The 27,780-nt window shown below is 46.7% G+C and overlaps 1 protein-coding gene across 3 annotated transcripts in view; it reads right to left on the reverse strand.

The window, feature by feature from the left end:
- The window catches only part of rabgap1l (RAB GTPase activating protein 1-like), a 934,074-nt gene that overhangs the window by 170,406 nt on the left and 735,888 nt on the right, over positions 1–27,780 (reverse strand). For all 3 annotated transcript variants that reach the window (XM_072511773.1, XM_072511772.1, XM_072511776.1), the window contains one exon: positions 204–245. In XM_072511773.1, coding sequence (XP_072367874.1) covers positions 204–245 — 42 coding nt within the window. The remainder of the gene's footprint in view (positions 1–203; positions 246–27,780) is intronic.

The following is a 27,780-nucleotide window of genomic DNA, read 5'->3' on the forward strand; positions in this document are numbered from 1 at the left end:
ATGGGATGAAAACAAATGGGTCAAGGTGGGGGTAGAGCTAGAGCTAATCATCTGAAGTTGTTGAATTCGATGTTGAGACCAGACGGCTGTCGCGTGCCGAACCGGAAGATGAAATGTTGTTCCTCCAGTTTGCGTTGAACTTCACTGGAACAGGCATGTGGGCATAATTAAAGCAAACTTTTAATTCCATTTTTCCACCTTACCTTCAATAGAGCCAGTGCCACATTGAAAATGATGCAGAGTCCCTGAAAAAGAGAGGAGTCAGTGTTAATACTCCGAGGTCACACTGCAGTCACTATTATAGAAAACTCCAGCCCCTCACCTATGTTTTGTACATAGCCAGCTAAGGACACACTTCTTTCCGTATCTCTATTCCTATAGCACAGGGGTGGCCAAACTTTCTCAGCCTTGGGCTACATTTGATAATCTGCAGACATTTGAGGGTTGCAAGTAACTGATAACCTTTACCTTTACAGACATTTTTATTAAGAGAGTACACATTTTTGTGAGGCAATACATTAAACAAGTCAGTGCAAATGTATAAAAGGCAAAAGTAGATATTTATCTTTAAGTTTTCTCTTAGCTTCAATAACCATAAAGTACACAGTTTCACAATCGGACCTTTATTCAATTAATTTGTTTGCTTAAATTGAATTCCACCTTATAAAGCTCCACACAAGACTCCTTATACATTTCTTCGTTTTACTCCATCAGAGATCTTGGCGCACAAGTACACAGATTCCTAAAGGCAGCAGTACAAGTAGACAAGGTTGTAAAGAAAGCTTACGTAATGCCCTCCCCATCAATGGCAGAGGTATAGAATAGAAAAGTAAGAATATAATGTTGGAATTATATAGTAAGAAGTTTTACAACACCAGGTTAAAGTCCAACAGGTTTGTTTCGACGTCACTAGCTGTCGGAGCACTGCTCCTTCCTCAGGTGAATGAAGAGGTATGTTCCAGAAACACATATATAGACAAATTCAAAGATGCCAAACAATGCTTGGAATGCGACCATTAGCAGATGATTAAATCTTTACAGATCCAGAGATGGGGTAACCCCAGGTTAAAGAGGTGTGAATTGTAACAAGCCAGGACAGTTGGTAGGATTTCGCAGGCCAGATGGTGGGGGATGAATGTAATGCGACATGAATCCCAGGTCCCGGTTGAGGCCGCACTCATGTGTGCGGAACTTGGCTATAAGTTTCTGCTCGGCGATTCTGCGTTGTTGCGCGTCCTGAAGGCCGCCTTGGAGAACGCTTACCCGGAGATCAGAGGCTGAATGCCCTTGACTGCTGAAGTGTTCTCCGACTGGAAGGGAACATTCCTGCCTGGTGATTGTTGCGCGATGTCCGTTCATTCGTTGTTGCAGCGTCTGCATGGTCTCGCCAATGTACCACGCTTCGGGACATCCTTTCCTGCAGCGTATGAGGTAGACAACGTTGGCCGAGTCGCACGAGTATGCACCGCGTACCTGGTGGGTGGTGTTCTCACGTGTAATGGTGGTATCCATGTCGATGATCTGGCACGTCTTGCAGAGATTGCCATGCAGGGTTGTGTGGTGTCGTGGTCACTGTTCTGAAGGGTGAGTAGTTTGCTGCAAACAATGGTTTGTTTGAGGTTGCGCGGTTGTTTGAAGGCAAGTAGTGGGGGTGTGGGGATGACTTTGGCAAGATATTCATCTTCATCGATGACGTGTTGAAGGCTGTGAAGAAGATGTCGTCGTTTCTCCATTCCGGGAAAGTACTGGACGACGAAGGGTATTCTGTCGGTTGTGTCCCATGTTTGTCTTCTGAGGAGGTCGGTGCGGTTTTTTGCATTGCATAGAACACTGGTGAGGCCACAACTGGAATATGGTGTCCAATTCTGGTCGCCACATTACAGGAAGGAAGTAATTGCTCTGAGTGCAGAGGAGATTTACAAGAATGTTGCCAGGGCTTCAAAAGTGTAGCTATGAGGAGAGATTGGATAGGTTGGAGTTATTTTCCTTGTAACAAAGAAAGCTGAGGGGTGACTTAATTGAGGTGTACAAAATTATGAGGGGAAGAGATAGAGTGGACAGGATAAAATAGTTTCCCTTGGTGGAGAATTCTTGAACCAGGGGACACAGAATTTCATAGAATCATAGAATTTACAGTGAAGGAGGCCATTCGGCCCATCGAGTCTGCAACGGCTCTTGGAAAGAGCACCCTACCCAAGCCCACACATCCACCTGTCCCCATAACCCAGTAACCCCACCCAACACTAAGGGCAATTTTGGACACTAAGGGCAATTTATCATGGCCAATCCACCTAACCTGCACATCTTTGGACTGTGGGAGGAAGCTGGAGCACACGGAGGAAACCCACGCACACACGGGGAGGATGTGCAGACTCCGCACTGACAATGACCCAAGCTGGGAATCGAACCTGGGACCCTGGAGCTGTGAAACAATTGTGCTAACCACTATGCTATCGTGCTGCCCCATAGATTCAAGGTAAGTGGCAGAAGATGTAGAGGACAAGAAGGACTTTTTTGTTTTACGCAGAGGATAGTGGGAGTCTGGAATTCCCTGCCCAAGTTGGTGCTGGAGGGAGAGACCCTAAACTCTTTTTTTTTTAAATGTACCTGGATCTGCACCTCACCTCAAGTGCTGTAAGATACAGAGCTATGGGCCGAGTGCAGGAAGTGGGATTAGACAGGGCACCTGGATGCACTCGGGCAGGCATGGACAAAACGGGCCGAATGGTTTCCCTCTGTGCTGTAACTTTTCTATGATCATCAACATGCAGATTGTTACCATTTGGAAAAGATCTTAACTGTATAATTTTAAATTGATTCAACTCTTGGAGCAAGTCATATTGCATGCAACTGGGGTAAAAATTCACAGGTTTGTGGGATTCCAAGGATAACTTGTGCTGGCAATCTAACCCAATACCTTGTGGTCATCACTGTGATGGGTGCTCTGAGAAGCTAGGAATAAATGCGCTCATTCCCTATCCATTTCTGGCTGGAAAAATATTAGAATCAGTGATCCCAGCAGGTGCGATACTGCCTCTCAAATGTGCCATTCAAAAAAACGTACCCGTTATTGTCAATTTTTTAAAATCATACTTGCACACACATTGTGTGGGGTTCAATAAGAATGGGGAGGTCTTGCCGTTGGTGGTTTAGGCGGCGTTGGTAAGATCATCTCGTATAAGGCGCAGGTGGATAGGGAGGCAAGAGAGGAGCGGCAGCAGCTGATAGATAAAATCTTGAAAGTATGCGGAAGAACCACTCCAGAGCTTTTGGTCAGTGGAAGGGAACTGCAGGCGTGGTCAGTTGAGGCGGGCGAACGGTGCTGTGCAAGAATATGGGGGAAGGCCAGTCACTTGTTGGCGGGACAACTCTGCCGGCAGGTAGCCTTTCATAGATTTCATTTCATAGAATTTACAGTGCAGAAGGAGGCCATTCGGCCCATCGAGTCTGCACCGGCTCTTGGAAAGAGCACCCTACCCAAGGTCAACAACCCCACCCAACACTAAAGGCACTTTTGGACACTAAGGGCAATTTATCATGGCCAATCCACCTAACCTGCACATCTTTGGACTGTGGGAGAAAACCGGAGCACCCGGAGGAAACCCACGCACACACGGGGAAGATGTGCAGACTCCGCACAGACAGTGACCCAAGCCGGAATCGAACCTGGGACCCTGGAGCTGTGAAGCAATTGTGCTATCCACAATGCTACCGTGCTGCCTGCAAGTTACCAATATCCCCTCAGAATGAGAAAATAAATGGAAAGATAAAGTAGACTTGGCGTGCCTGCTGCCTCTAGTGGGGCATTCGAGAACGAGAGGCAATAGTCTTCACATAAGAGGGAGCAAATTCAAAACAGAGTTGAGGAGAAACTGCTTCTCCCAAGGGCTGTGAATCTGTGGAATTCACTACCCCAGAGTGCGGTGGAGCTGGGACAGTGAGTACATTTAGGGAGGAGTTAGACAGATTTTTAATCGGGTTGGAGGGTTATGGAGAACTCTCAGGACGGTGGAGTTGAGGCCAGAATGAGATCAGTGATGATCAAATGGCGGAGCAGACTCGATGGGCCAAATGGCCGAACTCTGCTCCTATATCTTATGACCTGATGAAAGGGGGAGACGTTGATTTGCTCCCAGATGTTGCCCAGAGGAGGCGGTTTCAGTCAGCCTTGTGAGGGATTGTTTAGATCCAGGATAGGGCGAGGTGGTTGGTGTGGGTGTGTGTGTGTGTGTGTGCACGTGCGCACGTGCTTGGATTACCGTTTTGTGTGGCGACTACTCACTTCAGGTATTTGGGGGTGCAGGTGGCTCGAGATTGTGCCCGGCTCTGTAAGCTGAATTGTACAGGCTAGGTGGGTAGGAACAAGGCAGATGTGTTGAGATGGGGCAGCCTCCCACTATCATTGGCAGGCCATGTGCAGGCAGTAAAGATGAATATCTTGCTGTGGTTTTTATTTTTGTTCCAGTGTTTTGCCAGTCTTTTAGCTGTATGCATTTTTTATGAGGGTGGAACGGTCGATTTCGTCGTTTGTCTGGGCAGGTAAGGTAGCGAGGATTCGGAAGACAGTGCTTCAAAGATGGCGACAGTCAGGGGGTTTTGTTCTTCCAAATCTGTTGTATTACTATTGGGCGATGAACGCTGAGAAGGTGCAGGTCTGGGGTAGGGAGCCACAGGCATTGTGGGTAAGGATGGAGACAGGCTCTCGTAGGAGGTCGGATTGAGGGTACTGGCAACGGCGCTGTCATGATATTCAAACACACACATCATGATAGACACACCAACAGACAAATCAGAACACACACCACCACAACCAATCACAGAAAGATATAAAAGCACAAACACGACACCTGGTGGTCAGTATTAGCTGGAGAGGAGGACCAGGACAGACCTGCTACACGACACACTCAGGGAGACAGCACGTGCAGAGTATCCAGAACGAACTGTATTATAAGAGTTAAAATAAAATAGAGTTGTACCACATACAACTGTGTTGGCTCATCTGTGCACCAGAGCACCCAACACCACATGGTACAGGAGTGGATCAATACCTGCCGGCATATCTCAGTGTACACAGACAACCAGCAGTGCCCAGGCAAAATGATAGGGCTCCCGGTTCCGCAGCCGCTCCAGTGCTACGGCGATCTCCGCGAAAACTGGCGGCGATTCCGGCAAGTGTTCGAATTGTTCCTGGTGGCAGCTGAACTCCAAGACCTGGATGATAGCGAAAAAATTGAATTTCTCCTCACCATCGCCGGTGCAAGGGCAAGAGAAATATTCACAAGGTTCAGGTTCTTCAGGAGGCAGCAAAGGTACGATTACCAGGCAGTCCTGGACAAATTCTCCAAGTACTGTGAAGAAAACGCAATCCAATCGGCAAGTAAAGGTAAGAAAAGCGGCAGTACTCACCTCGTGCCTGGGATACCGGAGCCCGAATTCCCAGAGGCCAAAATCCCGGGCATGAGAGAGGGCTGGGTCGAGGTCGGCGGCCATCTTGCTAAAGGTATCACGCTAGCACAGTTGCGCGAGCAGTGCGCAGAACCGGAAGTTTCGTTTGCGCATGCACGAGATGCTGCGCATGCGCAGTCAAGAAAACGGCCATCGGTAAAGGAACAGCGATCTGAGCATGCGCAGTCGCTTCCTACGTGCTACATACCGAGCGTCAGGATGTCAGAGGCCCCAGACCGCACCAATTTAAAGGGGAAACGTCCCAAATCCAATTTAAAAGGGAAACGTCCCAAATCAAAAAAACAAAAATCTGTTAAAGCTGTAAAACAACCCTCCCTCACCTGGAATGACAGCACATTGCCGCAAATTGACCCAGGAGATGAATTTGACCTCCGAAGAACCCTCCAACAAGCAGTTACCTACGCACACGCCGATGATTCCGACCTCGAATACTTCGATGACGATCTTTACAGTGTTTCCGGACCTCGCGAGCCCAATGATAGCTCCGTGGTCCTATACGACTATGACTCGGACGAACCTTTCGTGTTGCACATTGGCCGCCCCCACATTGAATCCGACGCAGATGCGGATTCATTTTTCGGATTTGAGGATCTTCAATCCAGCAGATATGACATCCCAACTTATCAGTACCGGATGATGCTGCAGCCTGACATTAACAGACAGGGAGCGCTGCAAGCACACGGAGAGCGCCCTGCTGCCACACAGAGCGTGGTCCACGTCCCGCTCAACGTTCCCGACTCTATGAAAGAAGACATGCAAGACTCCAGAGCGCAGTCCTCGCATGAACCAGAAGTGACTCCAGTGTCACAAGCCTCCACAGCAAGCTCGTGGACAGACTCCACAATTGCAGAAACGCAAGACTCCAGAGCGCAGTCCTTGCACGAACAAGAAGTGACTCCAGTGTCACAAGCCTCCACAGAGAGCTCGTGGACAGCCTCCACGATAGAAGCAACGCAAGACTCCAATGTGCGGTCCTTGCAGGAACAAGACCATGAGGGTCTAGCAACCTCTCCTGACCAAACAGCGGCAGACGATGCAAGTCTGCCATGCTCACGTGAACAGCAAGAAGGCTATAACAGCCTACCATGCTCCACTACACAGCAGCATGACCATGACGGTCTCTCATGCTACAATGAAGGGCACAGCGCTGAAGACTGTTCAAGCCCAACTGAAGACAAGCCAAAGGAATCGCCTCTTCCAAGCCCGAAGAAAAAAGGTTTATGCGCTGACCTTCAGGATCATTATAGCCGAACAGAGACAGTCTGGGGGTTTTGTTCTTCCAAATCTGTTGTATTACTATTGGGCGATGAACGCTGAGAAGGTGCAGGTCTGGGGTAGGGAGCCACAGGCATTGTGGGTAAGGATGGAGACAGGCTCTCGTAGGAGGTCGGATTGAGGGTACTGGCAACGGCGCTGTCATGATATTCAAACACACACATCATGATAGACACACCAACAGACAAATCAGAACACACACCACCACAACCAATCACAGAAAGATATAAAAGCACAAACACGACACCTGGTGGTCAGTATTAGCTGGAGAGGAGGACCAGGACAGACCTGCTACATGACACACTCAGGGAGACTGCACGTGCAGAGTATCCAGAACGAACTGTATTATAAGAGTTAAAATAAAATAGAGTTGTACCACATACAACTGTGTTGGCTCATCTGTGCACCAGAGCACCCAACACCACAGGCGCCACTCTAGTTTGCTCCAGGGAAATACTCGGGTAGTCCAGTGGTGGTAGCCATGTTGAAGATATGGAAGCAATTTTGGCAGCATTTTAAGTTGGGAGCGGGGTCAAAGTTAACGCCGGTCCGAGACAATCATGTGTTTGAGCCAGTAAGGCTGAAGCTAGGTTTCGAATTGGAAGGAGCCCGGGCGGGGGGGGGGGGGGGGGGGGGGGGGGGGGGTGGAGATGGAAATGAAGGGTGGAATATTTTGGACGGGTGGTTTGTGAGTTTGGAGAAGTTGATGGTTTAGGATTTCACGTGGTGGTGGTGGGGGGGGGGGGGGGGGGGGGGGGGGGCCTTTAGGTATATGCAGGTGCGGGACTTTGCAAAAAAGGTCCTATCCTTGGCCCATCCCTGATATTTCCGGTGACTGCGCCCTCCTTGTTGTTGAAGGGGGTGTTGTCGGTAATGGGGGTTGGGGGAAGGGTCATCTCGGCGATTTACAAGAAGATTTTAGAGGAGGATATCATAGACCTCATGTGCTAGGCTGGGGTTAATACAGTTCACCATTAAATATTTGTATTAAAGTTTGCCTTTTTACACTGTACAAGAAATGGATGAAACAATTATAACTTACAATTTATACTTTGTTCCTTTTCGGTGTCCCCACCCCCACTTTCTGCTGTCTCCAGGTCCTATCCTTGGCCCATCCCTTCATCGCAAATGGTTCCTTTTGCCGTTTGTTTTATTCTTACAGCTTTGTGAGGAGCCTTCAGGACCCCATGTCAGTCTCTCCCTGGGTTCCCCTTTGGTGTTTCCTTGGGTCTCTCCTCCTTGTTGCCTCCCCCCACCCACCCCCGTTCCGGTCTACTTTCAGTGGCCCTGGTGGTTCCCGCATCCCCCCCGTCCTACCCGTTGTTGGCTTCAAACAGGTCTTGGAACAGGCTGCTGAATGGCCCCCACGATTTGTGAAAGCCATCTTCCAACCCTCGGATTGTGTACTTGATCTTCTCCAGGTGGAGAAATTCCGATAGGTCTGCCAGCCAGTCTGCAGGTGTGGATGGTGCTGCCGATTGTCAGCTGGGCAGGATTCTCCAGCGTGCGAATAGGGAAGCAAATGCAAGGGTGCAGCCATCTTCCCCAAGTGTAGTTTTGGCTGGTCCGATACCCTGAAGACTGCCATTCTCGGGCACGGCTCCACTCTCACCTCCACAACCTTGGACATCACCTCGATGAAGGCTGTCCAAAACCCAACAACTATGGGGCAGGCCCAGAACATGTGGGTGTGGTTGGCTGGGTCTCCCTGGCACCGTTCACATTTATCCTCCACCTCTAGGAAGAACCTGCTCATTCGGGTTCTTGGCAAGTGTTCTCTGTGCACCACTTTAAGCTGCATGAGACTGAGCCTGGCGTAGGAGGAGGTGGAGTTCGCCCGGTTCAGTGCTTCACTGCAGAGTCCCCACCTTATCATGCGAATGGTATGTTGCCTCCCAGGTGCACGGGTCAGGGATGTCTCAGATCATCTGCAGAACATTCTGAAGGGGAGAGTGAACAGCCAGTTGTCGTGGTGCATATAGGCACCAATGATATAGGTAAAAAACGGGATGAGGTCCGACAAGCAGAATTTAGGGAGTTAGGAGCCAAGTTAAAAAGTCGGACCTCAGAGGTAGTAATCTCAGGATTGCTACCAGGGCCACATGGTAGTCAGAGTAGAAATGAAAGAACAGGCAGGATGAATGCGTGGCTTGAGAGATGGTGCAGGAGGGAGGGGTTGAGATTTTGGGGACATTGGGACCGGTTCTGGAGGAGGTGGGACTACTACAAATGGACGGTCTACACCTGGGCCGGACTGGAACCAATGTCCTTGGGGGTGCTTTTGCTAACGTTGTTGGGGAGGGTTTAACCTAATGTGGCAGGGGGATGGGAACCAAATGAGGTTAGTGGACAGTAAGGAGGTAGTAACTAAAGCCTGTAAGGAACTAGATCATGAAGTCAGCGTGACTAAGGGGAAGAGTAGGCAGGGAGCAGATGATGAACGCAAAGGGTCTGGTGGTCTGAGGTGCATTTGTTTTAATGCAGGAAGTGTAGTCGGTAAGGCAGATGAATTTAGGGCTTGGATTAGTACCTGGGAGTATGATGTTATTGGTATTACTGAGACTTGGTTGAGGGAAGGGCATGATTGGCAACTAAATATCCCAGGATATAGGTGCTTCAGGTGGGATAGAGGAGGAGGTAAAAGGGGTGGAGGAGTTGCATTACTCTTAGAGAGTCAGAGAGGATATCACAGCTGTGCTGAAGGAGAGCACTATGAAGGACTCGAGCAGTGAGGCGATATGGGCAGAGCTCAGAAATAGGAAGGGTGCGGTAACAATGTTGGGGCTGTACTATAGACCTCCCAACAGCGAGCGTGAGATAGAGGTACAAATATGTAAACAGATTATGGAAAGATGTAGGAGCAATAGGGTGGTGGTGATAAGAGATTTTAATTTTCCCAACATTGACTGGGATACACTTAGTGTCAGAGGTCTAGATGGAGCAGAATTTGTAAGGAGCATCCAGAAGGGTTTGCTAGAGCAGTATGTAAATAGTCCAACTTGGGAAGGGGCCATACTGGACCTGGTATTGGGGAATGAGCCCGGCTAGGTGGTTGAAGTTTCAGTTGGGGATTACTTTGGAAATAGTGATCACAATTCCGTAAGTTTTAGAATACTCATGGACAAAGCCGAGAGTGGTCCTAAAGGACGAGTGCTAAATTGGGGGAAGGTCAATTATACCAAAATTCGGCAGGAGCTGGGGAATGTGGATTGGGAGCAGCTGTTTGAAGGTAAATCCACATTTGATATGTGGGAGGCTTTTAAAGAGAGGTTGATTAGAGTGCAAGACAGACATGTCCCTGTGAAAATGAGGGATAGAAATGGCAAGATTAGGAAACCATGGATGACAGGTGAAATTGTGAGACTAGCTAAGAGGAAAAAGGAAGCCTACATAAGGTCTAGGCGACTGAAGACAGACGAAGCTTTGGAAGAATATCGGGAATGTAGGACCAATCTGAAACGAGGAATCAAGAGGGCTAAAAGAGGTCATGAAATATCTTTAGCAAACAGGGTTAAGGAAAATCCCAAAGCCTTTTATTCATATATAAGGAGCAAGAGGGTAAATAGAGAAAGGGTTGGCCCACTCAAGGACAAAGGAGGAAAGTTATGCGTGGAGTCAGAGAAAATGGGTGAGATTCTTAACGAGCACTTTGCATCGGTATTCACCGAGGAGAGGGACATGACGGATGTTGAGGTTAAGGATAGATGTTTGATTACTCTAGGTCAAGTCGACATAAGGAGGGAGGATGTGTTGGGTATTCTAAAAGGCATTAAGGTGGACAAGTCCCCAGGTCCGGATGGGATCTATCCCAGGTTACTGAGGGAAGTGAGAGAGGAAATAGCTGGGGCCTTAACAGATATCTTTGCAGCATCCTTGAACACAGGTGAGGTACCGGAGGACTGGAGAATTGCTAATGCTGTCCCCTTTTTTAAGAAGGGTAGCAGGGATAATCCAGGTAATTATAGACCGGTGAGCCTGACATAAGTGGTCAGGAAGCTGCTGGAGAAGATACTGAGGGATAGGATCTATTCCCATTTGGGAGAAAATGGGCTTATCAGTGATAGGCAACATGGCTTTGTGCAGGGAAGGTCATGTCTTACCAACTTAATAGAATTCTTTGAGGAAGTTACAAAGTTGATTGATGAGGGAAGGGCTGTAGATGTCATATACATGGACTTTAGTAAGGCATTTGATAAGGTTCCCCATGGTAGGCTGATGGAGAAAGTGAAGTCTCATGGGGCCCAGGGTGTATGCGCTAGATGGATAAAGAACTGGCTGGGCAACAGGAGACAGAGAGTAGTAGTGGAAGGGAGTTTCTCAAAATGGAGAACTGTGACCAGTCGTGTTCCGTGCTCGGACCATTGTTGTTTGTGATATACATAAATGATCTGGAGGAAGGTATAGGTGGTCTGATTAGCAAGTTTGCAGATGACACTAAGATTGGTGGAGTAGCAGATAGTGAAGGGGACTGTCAGAGAATACAGCAGAATATAGATAGATTGGAGAGTTGGGTGGAGAAATGGCAGATGGAGTTCAATCCAGGCAAATGCGAGGTGATGCATTTTGGAAGAATCCAATTCAAGAGCAAACTATACGGTAAATGAAAAAGCCCTGGGGAAAATTGATGTACAGAGAGATCTGGGTGTTCAGGTCCATTGTACCCTGAAGGTGGCTGCGCAGGTCGATAGTGGTCAAGAAGGCATACGGCATGCTTTCCTTCATCGGAAGGGGTATTGAGTCCAAGAGTTTGCAGGTCATGTTACAGTTGTATAAGACTGGTTCGGCCACATTTGGAATACTGCGAACAGTTCTGGTCGCCACATTACCAAAAGGATGTGGATGCTTTGGAGAAGGTGCAGATGAGGTTCACCAGGATGTTGCCTGGTATGGAGGGCGCTAGCTATGAAGAGAGGTTGACTAGATTAGGATTATTTTCATTAGAAAGACGGAGGTTGAGGGGTATAGACAGGGTGGATAGCAAGAAGCTTTTTCCCCCAGAGTGGGGGACTCAATTACTAGGGGTCACGAGTTCAAGGTGAGAGGGGAAAAGTTTAAGGGAGATATGCGTGAGGTGGTGGGTGCCTGGAACGCATTGCCGGCAGAGGTGGTAGAGGCAGGCACGATAGCGTCATTTAAGATGTATCTAGACAGATGCATGAATGGGCAGGGAGCAGAGGGATAGAAAATATGCGACAGTTTTGATAGAGGATTTGGATCGGCGTAGGCTTGGAGGGCTGAAGGGTCTGTTCCTATGCTGTAATTTTTCTTTGTTCTTCTTTGTTCTTATCCCCAACTCTTCCTCCTATTTCTCCCTTGTTCCGTCCAGTGGGAAACGTGTCCTTTCTAAAGTCGTCCGTATATGTCTCTGCAGTTCCCTTCTTCCACACTGTCTGCATCCAGTAGCTCCTCCAACATGGTGACTTTCGGGGCCCTTGGGTACCTCATTGTGTCCTTGCGGAGAAAGCTTTTGACTTATAAATGTCGGAGTTCCTGTCCGTTCCAGTCTTTCCGTCAGCTCTTCGGAGGTCGCACGTCTGTTCCCTGTGTAGAAGTCGCTAACTGCTGGTGTTCTCCTCCGTCCTATCTCCACCTCTTAAAGGTGGCTCTAGCATGGCTGGTGGATGTCTATGGTTTCCGCAGATGGGGGCCATGGTGGACACCTCGGTTAAACCAAAGTGTTGTCTCATCTGGTTCCAGGTTTTTAAGTGTTGCTACTACCACTGGGCTGGTTGAGTGTTTTGCCGGCGGAGAAGGGAGCGCTGTCATGGTGAGGGAGTTGTCATTGCCGTGCAGGAGGACTCCTCCATCCTCACCCATTCCATGTTTGGTTCCTTTACCCATCCACTCACTGTCTTGGCCGTGGTAGTATTGCAAGTGTGAGAGGGCTAGGACCCCCATGCTTCTTTTCCTCTGCAGCGTTGTCTTAGGGATTCTTGGATTCTTCACACCCACCCCCTTCCCCCCACCACACAAACGTCATAACCATTCTCTATTTTTTGGAAAAAGCCCTTGGGGATGAAGATCGGTATAGATCTAAACAGGAAGAGGAACCTGGGAAGAACGTTCATGTTTTGTCTGCACCCTTCCCGCCATGGAAAGCAGGAGTGTATTCCATCTCGGTAGGTCCTTTTTAACTTCCTCTGCCAGACAGGTCAGATTTCACTTGTGGATCCGTGCCCAATCGTGGGCTATCTGGATTCCCAAGTAGCGGAATTTGTTTCGGGCCATTTTAAATGGGAGACCCTCCAGCTCTGCCCCTCCCTCTCAGGTTCATCCAGAAGACCTCAATTTTGCCCAGGTTGGGTTTGCAGCCGGAGAAGGCACAGAACTCTTCCAGAAGCTTCATGATATTGTTCATGCTGTTTTGCAGGTCCCAGATGTAGAGGAGCAGATCATCCGCATGGAGTGAGACTCTGTGCTCTCTGCCTCCTCTTCGAATAGTCTTCCAACCTCTCGCATCTCGTAGGATGATCGGCAGTACCTCAACGAGGTACTTTCATTTGACTCTGTCGAAGGCCTTTTCTGCGTCCAGGGAGACGATCACCTCTGGTGTTCTCTCCCCCAATGGGGTCAGTATTACATTCAGCAGCCGCATGATATTCGCAGTTAGCTGTCTACCCTTGACAAAGCCCGTATGGTCCTCTGTGACCACCTCTGGTACACAGTTCTCCAGTCTCCTGGCCAGCACTTTTGCAAGTATTTTTGTGTCTACATTAAGCAGCGCAATGGGTCTGTATGATCCACATTCTGAGGGGTCATCGTCTTTTTTGGGTGTCAGCGATATGGTGGCCTGTGTTAGCATTGGAGTCAGGGTGCCCCTCGCTAGTGAGTCTGCAAAATTCTCCCACAGGTTTGTGGCGGGAGCAGGTGCAAATGTTTTGTAGAAGTCGACCAGGAACCCATCGGTTTATAACACCATGATCTCATCCTTCCTTGCCTCTGTAACCTCCTCCGTCCCCACAAACTATCTATTTCCCAATTCTGCTGCCTTATGCATTCCCAACTTCTTTCAGCATTCTCCTCTTCCATGCCTGCAACCTAATTTCCCCTCCCCCTCTCTCTCCTCTTTTGACATCTTCATTCAAAAGTTTATATACTCTCCCAATTCCATCTATGGGTTCCATGAATCATCTTCTCTGGCTCAGCACCCAGCTTTGGATGATCTAACTTCTATGAAGCATTTTGGAACATTTGACTTGATGAGATGTTGTATAAATGGAGTTAGACACCCAGTGTTAAACCTCTGGTGTGACTAATATTAGTATCTATGTCGTTCTGAAATGGACAGATTCCTGCTCTCAACAGATGCAATCCTTTGGTTTCTTCCAATTGATCATACGTGTGACCATCTCTGGCTAGGCCAGCATTTATTATCCAACCCCAATTCTCTTGAGAAGGTGGTGGTGAGCTGCCTTCTTGAACTGCTGCAGTCCATGTGGTGTAGGTATACACACAGTGCTGTTAGGGAGAGAGTTCCAGGGACTTGACTGAGTGACAGTGGAGGAATGGCAATATATTTCCAATTCAGGATGGAACAGCATTTAGTTTATTGAGTCCATGACATCTCTCTGTAGATCAATTCAATTAGTCCCATTCCCCAGCTCTATCCCTGTAGTTATTTCCCCAAAATGCCCATCCAATTGCTGTTTCAAATCATTCATCATCTCCACCTTCGTAGGCATCAAGTTCTTAGTCATCATTAACTCGCTAAGTATAAAAGTTACTGTTCATATCTCCCCTCTATCACTTGCTCAAAACCTTAAATCCATGTCCACTTATCCTTGTGCTATTAGCTATGTGATGAATGTAGGAATTTCAGACGTACCTGTGATGAACCTCGGAATTTCAGATATATTGTATTATATGTATTTGGTGCAGTAAGGTTTAAACGCCTGGGTTTGTGTGTGTATGACTGCTGCAATCATGTTTTTAAAGAATCCTGGTTTACAAGGTTTTTGGAGCCAGAGGTGCAATTAATGCATTGTAAAAGATTGGCCGAATGGAGTCTGTTTGGATTAAGGGGGTTCCCTGTGGAGTTAATTACATACATTCAGCTTGGTAAGATGTTGTAACTAATGGGAGAAACTAAGATGTCAGGCATTTTGCAAAAAAGCTATTTGGTTGAGTTTCAAATTGAGCTGTGAGCAGAAGCCAAGCACCTGCTCTCACTGCAGTTCAGTTAAAGGTATGTCTGTAGACAGATTAGCAGTTTTTTTCCAAGCAGTTCAGAATTGAGAGATTGGAAGAGAAGCAGCTTCTGAAATAATAGAGCCAGAGTTTCCGCATGGTCCTCGCAAGATTCAGGTATTTTCTTTAAAGCCAGGTCAAAATATCTATTTTTTTCAAAGTAGAGGAGGCAGACATCGCTTGTAAAGCAGGTATTTCTGAGAGTTCAGTGCATTTAACTGTGGATTGAGAGCCGAGATTGCTTTTGTTGTTTGAGTGGGAATAGGGGAGGCTGGGGCATAGTGGTATTGTTGCTGGACAAGTAATCCAGAGACCCAGGCTGATGATCTGGGGACCCGGGTTTGAATCCCACCAAGGCAGGTGATGGGATTTAAATTCAATGAAATGCCTGGAATTAAAAGTCTAATGATAACCCAAAACCATTGTTGATCGTCGTAAAAACACATCTGGTTTACTAATGACCTTTAGGGAAGGAAATCTGCCATCCTTACTTGGTCTGGCCAAGTGACTCCAGACCCACAGCAATGTGGTTGACTCTAAACTGCCCCCTTAAGGGCAATTAGGGATGGGCAATAAATGCTGGCCCAGCCTGCGACTCCCACGTACCAGGAACAAATAAAATTAAATAAAGTTAGCAATTAAACATTATTGCACCACTGCATTGGTTAGTATTGTTTCAGCTATTTTCTGGTATAATGTTAAAGATATTTTAATATAGTGTTAGTAATGTTTGTTCTAATATACCATATCCCTATTTCGTTGTGCAATCCCTCTAGAAGCAAGCAACCTTTCCTTAGTTTTACAAAATTAAAATAAAATATTGGGGTTTCTGTCCAATATTCAAACCACTGTTGGGGTCTGGTCTGGGATCGTAATATATTGCAGTATATGTATTTGGTGCAGTAAGGGTTAAAAGCCTGGATTAGTAAGTGTATGATTGCTGAAGTAGTGCTTTTAAAAATCCTGGCTCGCAAGACAGGTCAGCTCTTTGGGAGCCAGGGGTGCAGTTAAAGCCATCGTAAAAGTTTGGGCAAATGGATTTTTGTTTTTATTAAGAGGGTTCCCTGCGGAGTAGTTAATTAGAGACATTGTGTTCAGTATAGAGAGATGATGCAGTGAATGGGAGGAGCCAGGGGCTGAAGCAGCCAGACGTTGAGGTTACCAGAGAATTTTAGTTTATGACTGGAAGGCAAGTGGAGACGGTTCTGAAGAAATACAGCCAGACATTCTGCATTGTTTTGAAAGGGTGTCAGGTCTATCTCTTTAAAATCTCAAAAGACATCTCTGTACAGCAAGTATTCCTGAGTGCTAACTGCATTTAAAAGTGGATTGAGATCGGAGTTCATCTTGTTATTGAGTTGGGAAAAAATGGTAATTAAGGGTTAATGTGTCACTGTGTTGATTCGCATTGTTTAAGGGATAATGTAGGCTATGTTCTTGTGCGATGTTAAAAAATAAATACCACACCCTATTTCTTCGTGAAATCACTTCTGGAGCGAGGTATCCTTTCCTCACAGTCTTGCAAAATTAAAATAAAATATTGGGGTTCTGCCCAGTATCCTGGCCACTGATGGGTTTGCTCCAGGATGGTAATAGTAATTGGGAGTCTTTTTCTTTATCTACCTGATCTAAACCTGTGATAATCTTGCACACCTCTATCAAACCTCCCTTCAATCTCTTTTGCTTCACAGCGAAAAATCCCAACTTCTCCAACCAAAATGTGTAGCTAAATTCCATCATACAACCATTCTGAGACCCTTACACCCTCAAAACATTACATCCTTCCTAAAATGTGTTGACCAAAACCTTATCACAACTTTAGAATGGTTCAGTATAACTTCCCTGCTTTCGTACCCAATACAGCTACTTCTAAAGCTCAAGATCTCACATACATCCTGTCACCTTCAAAGACTGTGAAACCCCTGCTCCCTCTGCGGTTACATACTACGTAGAACTGTACCACCCAGCCTATATTGCCTCTCCTTATCCCTTCTACAAAATACATCACCTCAACACTCCTCTGTATTACATTCCATTTGCCACTTGCCTCCCCATTCTGCTAGCCTGTGCCCTATTTGGCAAATAGTGGGTAATGTGTCTGTGGTCGTTGATGATACCAAGCTTGGTGGTAAGGTAGCTGTCAGGAGGTCAAAAAGACGCCACAAAGGGATATAGACAGATGAACAATGTCGAGAAGTTTGAAGTTACTTTGGTTTTAAGAATAGGAAAGCAGAATATATTTTTAAAAGTGTGAAACTTAGTAAGTGTTAATGGGGCAGAATGGTAGCACAGTGGTCAGCAATGTTGCTTTACAGCACCAGGGTCCTATATTCGATTCCCGGCTTGGGTCATTGTCTGTGCGGAGTGTGTCTGTGCGGAGTTTGCAGGTTCTCCTCGTGTCTGCATGGGTTTTCTCCGGATTCTCCCATTTCCTCCAAGTCCCGAAAGACAGCTGTTAGGTGAATTGGACATTCTGAATTCTCCCTCTGTGAACCCGAACAGGTGCCAGAGTGTGGCAACTACTGGATTTTCACAGTAACTTCATTGCAGTGTTAATGTAAGCCTGCTTGTGACAATAATAAAAAATTATGTTCAAAGAGACTTGGAAGGGGTGCTTGATCAAGGAATGCAGAAAGTTAGCACACAGGTATAGCAAGCAATTATGAAGGCAAATAGTATGTCAGCCTTTATTGCAGCGGGATTTGATTACAGGAATAAAGATATCTTGCTACTATTACACAGGGTTTTCGTGAGACCACATCTGGAATACCGTGTGTAATTTTGGTCTCCACATTTAAGAAAGGATTTACTTGCATTGGAGGCGGTACAGCGAAGGTTCACTAGATTAGTCCCTGGGTGAGGGGGTTGTCCTGTGATGAGAGGCTGAATAAATAGTGTTTATATTCTCTGGAGTTTAGAAGAATGAGAGGTGATCACATTGAAACCTACACAATTCTGAAGGGGATTGATGAGGTGCATGCTGAGAGATTGTTTCCTCTAGTCGGGAATCTAAAACATGGGGGTCACAGTCTTAGGATTTAGGACTGAGCTAAGGAGAAATTTCTTCACTCAAAGGGATGGGAATCTTTGGAATTCCCAACTCCAGAGGGTTCTGGATTCTCCATCGTTAAATATATTCCAGGCTGGGATTGACAGATTTTTGGTCTCTCGGGGGAAATTAAGAGGTACGGGGAGTGGGCGGAAAAATGAAGTTGAAGCCCAAGATTAGTCATGATCGTATTGAATGTTGGAGCAGGCTCGATGGGCCGAATGGTGTACTCCTATTTCTTGTGTCCATGGGAAAAATAATAATTTACCACAAATCACTGTCGTCTGTCCTTAAGTCAAATTTTTTATCCATGCTGACCCTGATCTTCCTCCTGACTCAATTTTGTTTACCAGCCTTTTGGTACTTTTGTCAAACATTTTCTTACAAACCCATACAGACAACATTCAACCACCTCCACCAACCTTCTCATTGTCAAACACAATTTGCCATTTACAAATCCATCGATATTTCCAAGTGTCTGCTGATGTTTTTCTCTGGCCAGCAGTCACTAGAGCTTTCCTGAATAAGGCTGGAACGTTTGTCATTCTTCACTCCTCTAATCTAGACCAGTGGTGGGCAATCTGTGGCCCGGGGATCACATGCAGCTCATCTGGGCTCTGAGTTCGGTCCACAAGACATTTTGTTGACCATTGCCCGTGTGCAGGGTTGTGAAGTTCCACTGATTTCTGTCCATGTCATTTTTTTCCTGCCGGTATGACTGAAGTGATCCGCACAGAAAGCAAGGGCAAGTGAAGCGAGTGCGTGCTGATTGCTCACAATAATCACTGTGGGAGCTGTGCACTCCCTCTGCATCCAAAGTGTATATATTTGTTTTGACTTTTTGAAGTTGATGACAGTTCCATTAATACATAAATGATGAAGCATTTTCTATAACTCTATACAGTCTGTATTAAATCTATTTATAATAATAATCTGATTATAATATATTTATTGTCACAAGTAGGCCAAAATTAACACCGCAATGGAGTTACTGTGAAAATCCCCTCATTGCCACATTCTGGCGCCTGTTCGGGTACACAGAGATCATTCAAAATGTCCAAGCCACCTAACAGCACGTCTTTCGGGGCTTGTGGAGGGAAACTGGAGCACCCGGAGGAAACTCATGCAGACACAGGGAGAACGTGCAGACTCCGTACAGACAGTGACCCAAGCCAGGAATCGAATCCAGGTCCCTGACGCCGTGAAGCAACAGTGCTAACCACTGTGCTACCATGCCACTAATATTAAATGTTATTCATGGGGTCATAGTTAGTGAACAAGTCTGATTTCAATCTCGCGGCCCACTGAGGTGAAGGAGGGCCACTCACAATCCTAGGTTGCCCATCACTGCTCCAGCACCTCCATGTATCTAGGGAAGATTATGGCAAGCCCTTCCGCTGTCTCTACCAATTCCTTTATCAACTTGGGATGCAGGTTGTCTTAGTTGTGCATAGGCAGCCTTTCCAGTACCTCCTGCCTCACAATATTTACTGCACCCATTACCTCTACCATCTCCACTTCTACCCATGATTTGCCAAAAAATCTTTCATAAACACCAATACGAAGTACTTTAATATTCTAGCTTTGCACCTCTTAAGTCAAGTCATATTCTTTGCCCTAAAAAGGACACACCCCACGTCTTACTCCTTTCTTACTATTATAGAATCATAGAATGCCTACATTGCAGGAGGCCATTTGGCCCACTGAGTCTGCACCGACCCTCTTGAAGAGCACTCTATCTTGGCCCAATCCCCCACCCTATCCCCGTAACCCTACGTAAGGGCAATTTAGCATTGGTCAATCCACCTAACTTGCACATCTTTGGATTGTGGGAGGAAACTGGAGCACCCGGAGGAAACCCACGAAGACACGGGGAGAATGTGAAAACTCCACACAGTCGCCAGAGGCTGGGTCTCTGGCACTGTGAGGCAGCAGTGCTAACCGCTACGCCACTATTACCTGTCAAATGATGATTCGATTCTCATATCTCTTTGCCATTCTATTCTCATCTCTCTTTGCCAGACTTATTTTCCTCCTCACTCCCACCCTCCACTCACTATATTTGACCTGGTTCTCATCTGGAGAATTCAACTAACATGCATCATCCAGTGCTTTTTGTTCCATCATATTTTCCCTCTCAGCTGTCATCCAAGGAGACCCGGCTTTGGCTCCCCTACCTTGCCCTTGTTGGAATGTCCCAACCTCAACTGAAACATCTTTATGTTACAGATCATCCATTGCTCGGTTACAGTTTTTCCCATCAGCCTCGAGTTCTATTTTAACCTGGCTAGATCCCCTCATCCTACTAAAGTTCTTCATCTCCCATTTTAGACGCTCCACTGCAGATTGTTCCTTGAACGAGTTGCCCAGATAGACGACCAGCTCTATAAGATTCATCGATCACCAGTCCCGTGCTTGTGTCATACTCTCCCGCACCCTCATGGTCAAAGAAACTGTAGTTATGGGAAAGGGTGTTGTGTCTCCACCAATGATCAAACCAACAACACGCCACGGGAAGCAGTTAGCAAATTCTGCTCTCTTGGATCTACAGGGACAGACAACCTGCTTCCTGATGAAGAGCTCAGCATATGTATTGGAAAGGCAGCCACCAACTTTAGTTGATGAACAAACGGATCCATAGGGCCAAAACACTTATCTACGAGGTCAGTATCCACAGCACATGCTGGGTGACAGCAAAGCCTGGACAACTAATACCCAAGAACAAAGGCTCAATAATTTTTATCTTCGGTATCTATGACGCATGTTTGGCATCACATGGGGAAAAAGGTTCATCAGTGACGCAGTCCTTTCTAGGGCAACCATGCCAAGCAGGCAGCGTTATTCAAGCAAAGAAGGCTTTGCTGGCTTGGGCATGTGCATAGGATGGAAGATAGCCACAGCCTGAAGGATAGGACATACAGGGAGGCAGCTGTGCCCCGGAACCAGCAGAACTCCCAAAACTCCAATTAAAAAGGATGCTATAAAAAAAGACATCAATCATGACAGTGGGAAAGTTTAGCAGGTGTTCGATGCACGAGCTGTGAACAGGAGTTCACCACCGTCATGTGGTTTCAGAAGCTCTAAAACAGGAGCCAGCCCTGAAAAACAAAAAAGGAGGCAGCAGAGATCATCCCGCATCACCAGCTAGGGACAACTTCATGTGAGACAGACTTGGCCTTTCCAGAACTGTCTTGTTCAACCATCAAAATAGTGCATAGAGTCATAGAGTTTTACAGTACAAGAGGCCCTTTGGCCCATGTCGGTGTCAGCCAAGTGCCTCTTCTAATCCCATTGTCAACTGGTCCGTATCCTAGTATGCTATGGCATTTCAAGTGCTCATCTAAATGTTTCTTAAATGTTGTGAGAGTTCCCACCTCTACCAGCCTTTCAGGCAGTGATTCCCACCACCCTCTGGGTGAAATTCCTCAAATCCCCTCTGCATCTCATGTCCTTACCTTAAATCTGTGTGCCCTGGTTAGTGACCCCTCTACGACGGGGATATGTTTCATTCTATCGCCCTGATCCATAGAACATAGAACATAGAACAATACAGCGCAGTACAGGCCCTTCGGTCCACGATGTTGCACCGAAACAAAAGCCATCTAACCTACACTATGCCATTATCATCTATATGTTTATCCAATAAACTTTTAAATGCCCTCAATGTTGGCGAGTTCACTACTGTAGCAGGTAAGGCATTCCACGGCCTCACTACTCTTTGCGTAAAGAATCTACCTCTGACCTCTGTCCTCTGACCATGTCCCACATATTTTTGTACACCCCACTCAGGTTCCCCCTGGTGCCACTTCATCGGACTTCAAAGTTGAGACTGCATTTCACTCATCTCTCGCAGCCGGCAGGATGACAAGATTGCTCATCACCATTACTAATCTAAACTTTATGATACATTGATCACTTTTACCCAAATGTTCCCCCACTGATACTTGGTCCACCTCTTTCCCAGCACCACCTCTTTCCCAGCACCAGATCCATTAATGCCGCCTTCCTTGTGTTTTAAATTTAGTGTACCCAATTCATTTCTTTCCAATTAAGGGGCAATTTAACGTGTTCAATCCACCTACCTTGCACATCTTTAGGTTGTGGGGGTGAAACCCACGCAAACATGGGGAGAATGTGCAAACTTCACACAGATAGTGACCCAGAGCTGGGATCGAACCTGGGACCTCGCCACCTTCCTAGTTAGACTGAAAACATATTGACCAAGGAAGTTCTCCTGAACAAATTCAGAAATTCCAAACCCTCATTACCTTTACTTTAACACTACTCCAATCCGTAATTCAAGTCCCCAATAGCACCATTATAGATTTTGCTGCAGATTTGCTCCACTATTTCTCTCACTCCTTGGAGGCCTATAGAATACCCTCCATAACGAGATCATATACTTTTTGCTTCTCAATTCTAATTAAATGGGTTCCATCTTGTCCACTCAAGGGCATCCCCCCTTTCCAGCACTAAACATCTTCCCTAATCAGGGGTCAAGTTCTGAAGTACAAATTTACATTCCAATTGCTGGATTTTTGTCAGGGCTGATAGCATTTTGTAACCAAAGACTTCAGCCATTTCTTGTGGAGTGAGTAGAATTGACTGAAGACTGACAGCTGATGCTTGGGACCTCTGGAGGATGCCGAGATGGACCATCCATATGACACTTCTGGATGAAGATTGATGCAAATGTTTCAGCATTTACTTTGGACTGGTGCATTGGGCTCCTCCATCATTAAAGATGGGGATATTTGTGGAGTATCTTCCTCCCGTGAGTTGTTTAAATGTCCACCACCATTCACTGCTGGATGTGGCAGGACCAGAGAGCTTAGATGTGATTGATTGGTTGTGGGATCTCTAAGCTCTGCTTGTGCTGTTTGGCACACAAGTAGCCCCTGTTTAGTAGTTTCACTAAATAAACACCACCTTTTTAGGTATGCATGGATCTGCTCCTGGCATGTTCTCCTGCACTCTTCAATGAATTTAAAACACGTGACCATCAAAGCACACACCCTTCCACTTCCAAACTCAAAAAGAAGTGGGTTTACATTGAATCAGGCAGTTGTACCAGCTGACCCTACCACTGAATGTCAATCATTCAAGATGGAGGTGGTTTCTGCCCAGTATAATGAGCTGCTGTTGGAACTGTGGGGCAGCACAGTAACACAGTGATTAGCACTGTTGCTTCACAGCTCCAAGGTCCCAGGTTTGATTCCCTGCTTGGGTAACTGTCTGTGTGGAGTCTGTACGTTCTCCCTGTGTCTGCGTGGGTTTCCTCCGGGTGCTGCAGTTTCCTCCCACAAGTCCTGAAAGATGTGCTGTTAGGTCATTTGGACATTCTGAATTCTCCCTCTGTTACCCGAACAGGCGCTGGAATGTGGCGACTAGGGACTTTTCCCAGTAACTTCATTGCAATGTTAATGTAAGCCTACTTGTGACAATAAAGATTAAAATTAAAAACTGCAGTGATCATTTGAAGCTCATGATAGTTTACAACAATGGGTTTTTAAAAATTCATTTATGGGATGTGGACGTTGCTGCCATTTATTACCCATCCTTAATTGCCCTTGAGACGGTGGTGAGCTGCCTTGAACTGCTGCAGTAAATGTGGTGCAGGTACACACACACTGCAGTTAGGGAGGAAATTCCAGGATTTTGACCCAGTGACACAATGAAGGAATGGTGATACATTTCCAAGTAAGGATGGTGAGTGAGTTGAAGGGGAATTTCCAAGTAGTGGTGTTCTCAGGTATCTGCTGCCCTTGTCCTTCTAGATGGTAGTGTTTATGAGATTGGAAGGTTTTGTCGAATTCATGCAGCGGTTCCATAGAATGCCTACATTGCAGGAGACTATTTGGCCCATTGAATCTGCACCAACACTCTGAAAGAGCACCCTACTAGGCCCACTCTCCCACCCTATCCAGGTAACATTGTAACCCCATCTAACATTTGGACACTAAGGGGCAATTAAGCACAGCCAATCCATCTAACCGGCCCATGTTTGGATTGTGGGAAGAAACCAGAGTACCCAGAAGAAACCCACGCAGACACTGAGAACATATAAACTCCACACAGATATAGTCACCCAAGTCCGAAACTGAACTTGGGTCCCTGGCGCTGAGGCAGCAGTGCTAACCTCCAGTAGAGGCGGCAGAAGAGAATTTTTGGAGAAGTCAACTCAGTCACCTTGACTTTATTGTGGGTTGCCCAAGAAACCCTCCAGTGATGAACGGGAAAAAGATCATCCAGAAGAGGATTCTGGGAGATTTAAACTCATTTTTCTTGACTGTACCGTGCATAGCCAAGTAACACTTCCAGTGAAGAAAAAAAAAGGGCAGCACGGTAGCACAAGTAGATAACAATGTGGCTTCACAGCGCCATGGTCCCAGGTTCGATTCCCTGCAGGGTCACTGTCTGTGCGGAGTCTGCACGCTCTCTCCGTGTCTGCGTGGGTTTCTTCCGGATGCTCCGGTTTCCTCCCACAGTCCAAAGACGTGCAGGTTAGGTGGATTGGTTATGATAAATTGCCCTTAACGACCAAAAGAAGGTTAGGAGGGGTTATTGGGTTACGGGGATAGGTTGGAAGTGAGGGCTTAAGTGGATTGGTGCAGACTCGATGGGCCGAATGGCCTCCTTCTGCACTGTATGTTTTATGTTCTATGTTCTACCTACTGTGCCGCCAATAAAGCCGGCTGCTTTGTCCTGGATGGTGCAGAGCTTCTTGAATGTTGTTGGAACTGCACTCATCGTGGCGAGTATTCCATGACACTCCTGACTTATGCCTTGTAAATGGATGACTGGCTTCGGGGAGTCAGGAAGTGAGTCACTTGCTGCAGGATTCCTAGCCCTCGACTTGGTCTTATACCCACAGTATAAGATGCTGATAGTGGGGGGTTCAGCAATGGTATGCAATTGATTGTCAACGGACAATGGTTGGATCCTCTCGTTAGAGATTGTCATTGCCTGGCACTTGTGTGGCGTAAATGTTATTTGCTACTAGTCAGTCCAAGCCTTGTTGCATTTGGACATGAACAGCTTCAGTATTTGAGGAGTCGCAAATGGTGCTGAACATTGTGCAGTCATCTCCCTTCCACGTACATAAAAAGCAAGAGGATAGCCAGGAAAAGGGTTGGCCCACTGAAGGACAGGGGAGGGAATCTATGTGTGGAGCCAGAGGAAATGGGTGAGGTACTAAATGAATACTTTGCATCAGTATTCACCAAAGAGAAGGAATTGGTAGATGTCTCCCATCACCACAACAGGGTTGTGGTGATGGGAGACTTCAACTTCCCCAATATTGACTGGGACTCACTTAGTGCCAGGGGCTTAGATGGGGCGGAGTTTGTAAGGAGCATCCAGGAGGGCTTCTTAAAACAATATGTAAACAGTCCAACTAGGGAAGGGGCGGTACTGGACCTGGTATTGGGGAGTGAGCCCGGCCAGGTGGTAGATGTTTCAGTAGGGGAGCATTTCGGTAACAATGACCACAATTCAGTAAGTTTTAAAGTACTGGTGGACAAGGATAAGAGTGGTCCGAGGATGAATGTGCTAAATTGGGGGAAGGCTAATTATAACAATATTAGGCGGGAACTGAAGAACATAGATTGGGGGCGGATGTTTGAGGGCAAATCAACATCTGACATGTGGGAGGCTTTCAAGTGTCAGTTGAAAGGAATACAGGACAGGCATGTTCCTGTGAGGAAGAAAGATAAATACGGCAATTTTCGGGAACCTTGGATGACGAGTGATATTGTAGGCCTCGTCAAAAAGGAAAAGGAGGCATTTGTCAGGGCTAAAAGGCTGGGAACAGACGAAGCCTGTGTGGCATATAAGGAAAGTAGGAAGGAACTTAAGCAAGGAGTCAGGAGGGCTAGAAGGGGTCATGAAAAGTCATTGGCAAATAGGGTTAAGGAAAATCCCAAGGCTTTTTACACGTACATAAAAAGCAAGAGGGTAGCCAGGGAAAGGGTTGGCCCACTGAAGGATAGGCAAGGGAATCTATGTGTGGAGCCAGAGGAAATGGGCGAGGTACTAAATGAATACTTTGCATCAGTATTCACCAAAGAGAAGGAATTGGTAGATGTTGAGTCTGGAGAAGGGGGTGTAGATAGCCTGGGTCACATTGTGATCCAAAAAGACGAGGTGTTGGGTGTCTTAAAAAATATTAAGGTAGATAAGTCCCCAGGGCCTGATGGGATCGACCCCAGAATACTGAAGGAGGCTGGAGAGGAAATTGCTGAGGCCTTGACAGAAATCTTTGGATCCTCGCTGTCTTCAGGGGATGTCCCGGAGGACTGGAGAATAGCCAATGTGGTTCCTCTGTTTAAGAAGGGTAGCAAGGATAATCCCGGGAACTACAGGCCGGTGAGCCTTACTTCAGTGGTAGGGAAATTACTGGAGAGAATTCTTCGAGACAGGATCTACTCCCATTTGGAAGCAAATGGACGTATTAGTGAGAGGCAGCACGGTTTTGTGAAGGGGAGGTCGTGTCTCACTAACTTGATAGAGTTTTTCGAGGAGGTCACTAAGATGATTGATGCAGGTAGGGCAGTAGATGTTGTCTATATGGACTTCAGTAAGGCCTTTGACAAGGTCCCTCATGGTAGACTAGTACAAAAGGTGAAGTCACACGGGATCAGGGGTGAACTGGCAAGGTGGATACAGAACTGGCTAGGCCATAGAAGGCAGAGGGTAGCAATGGAGGGATGCTTTTCTAATTGGAGGGCTGTGACCAGTGGTGTTCCACAGGGATCAGTGTTGGGACCTTTGCTGTTTGTAGTATATATAAATGATTTGGAGGAAAATGTAACTGGTCTGATTAGTAAGTTTGCAGACGACACAAAGGTTGGTGGAATTGCGGATAGCGATGAGGACTGTCAGAGGATACAGCAGGATTTAGATTGTCTGGAGACTTGGGCGGAGAGATGGCAGATGGAGTTTAATCCGGACAAATGTGAGGTAATGCATTTTGGAAGGGCTAATGCAGGTAGGGAATATACAGTGAATGGTAGAACCCTCAAGAGTATTGAAAGTCAAAGAGATCTAGGAGTACAGGTCCACAGGTCATTGAAAGGGGCAACACAGGTGGAGAAGGTAGTCAAGAAGGCATACGGCATGCTTGCCTTCATTGGCCGGGGCATTGAGTATAAGAATTGGCAAGTCATGTTGCAGCTGTATAGAACCTTAGTTAGGCCACACTTGGAGTATAGTGTTCAATTCTGGTCGCCACACTACCAGAAGGATGTGGAGGCTTTAGAGAGGGTGCAGAAGAGATTTACCAGAATGTTGCCTGGTATGGAGGGCATAAGCTATGAGGAGCGATTGAATAAACTCGGTTTGTTCTCACTGGAACGAAGGAGGTTGAGGGGCGACCTGATAGAGGTATACAAAATTATGAGGGGCATAGACAGAGTGGATAGTCAGAGGCTTTTCCCCAGGGTAGAGGGGTCAATTACTAGGGGGCATAGGTTTAAGGTGAGAGGGGCAAGGTTTAGAGTAGATGTACGAGGCAAGTTTTTTACGCAGAGGGTAGTGGGTGCCTGGAACTCACTACCGGAGGAGGTAGTGGAAGCAGGGACGATAGGGACATTTAAGGGGCATCTTGACAAATATATGAATAGGATGGGAATAGAAGGATACGGACCCAGGAAGTGTAGAAGATTGTAGTTTAGTCGGGCAGTATGGTCGGCACGGGCTTGGAGGGCCGAAGGGCCTGTTCCTGTGCTGTACATTTCTTTGTTCTTTGTTGTTCTTTGTCGAGTCTGGAAAAGGGTGTGTAGATAGCCTGGGTCACATTGAGA

This window comes from Scyliorhinus torazame, chromosome 7 (assembly GCF_047496885.1).
Source record: "Scyliorhinus torazame isolate Kashiwa2021f chromosome 7, sScyTor2.1, whole genome shotgun sequence".
In the NCBI taxonomy this organism is placed as follows: Eukaryota; Metazoa; Chordata; class Chondrichthyes; order Carcharhiniformes; family Scyliorhinidae; genus Scyliorhinus; species Scyliorhinus torazame.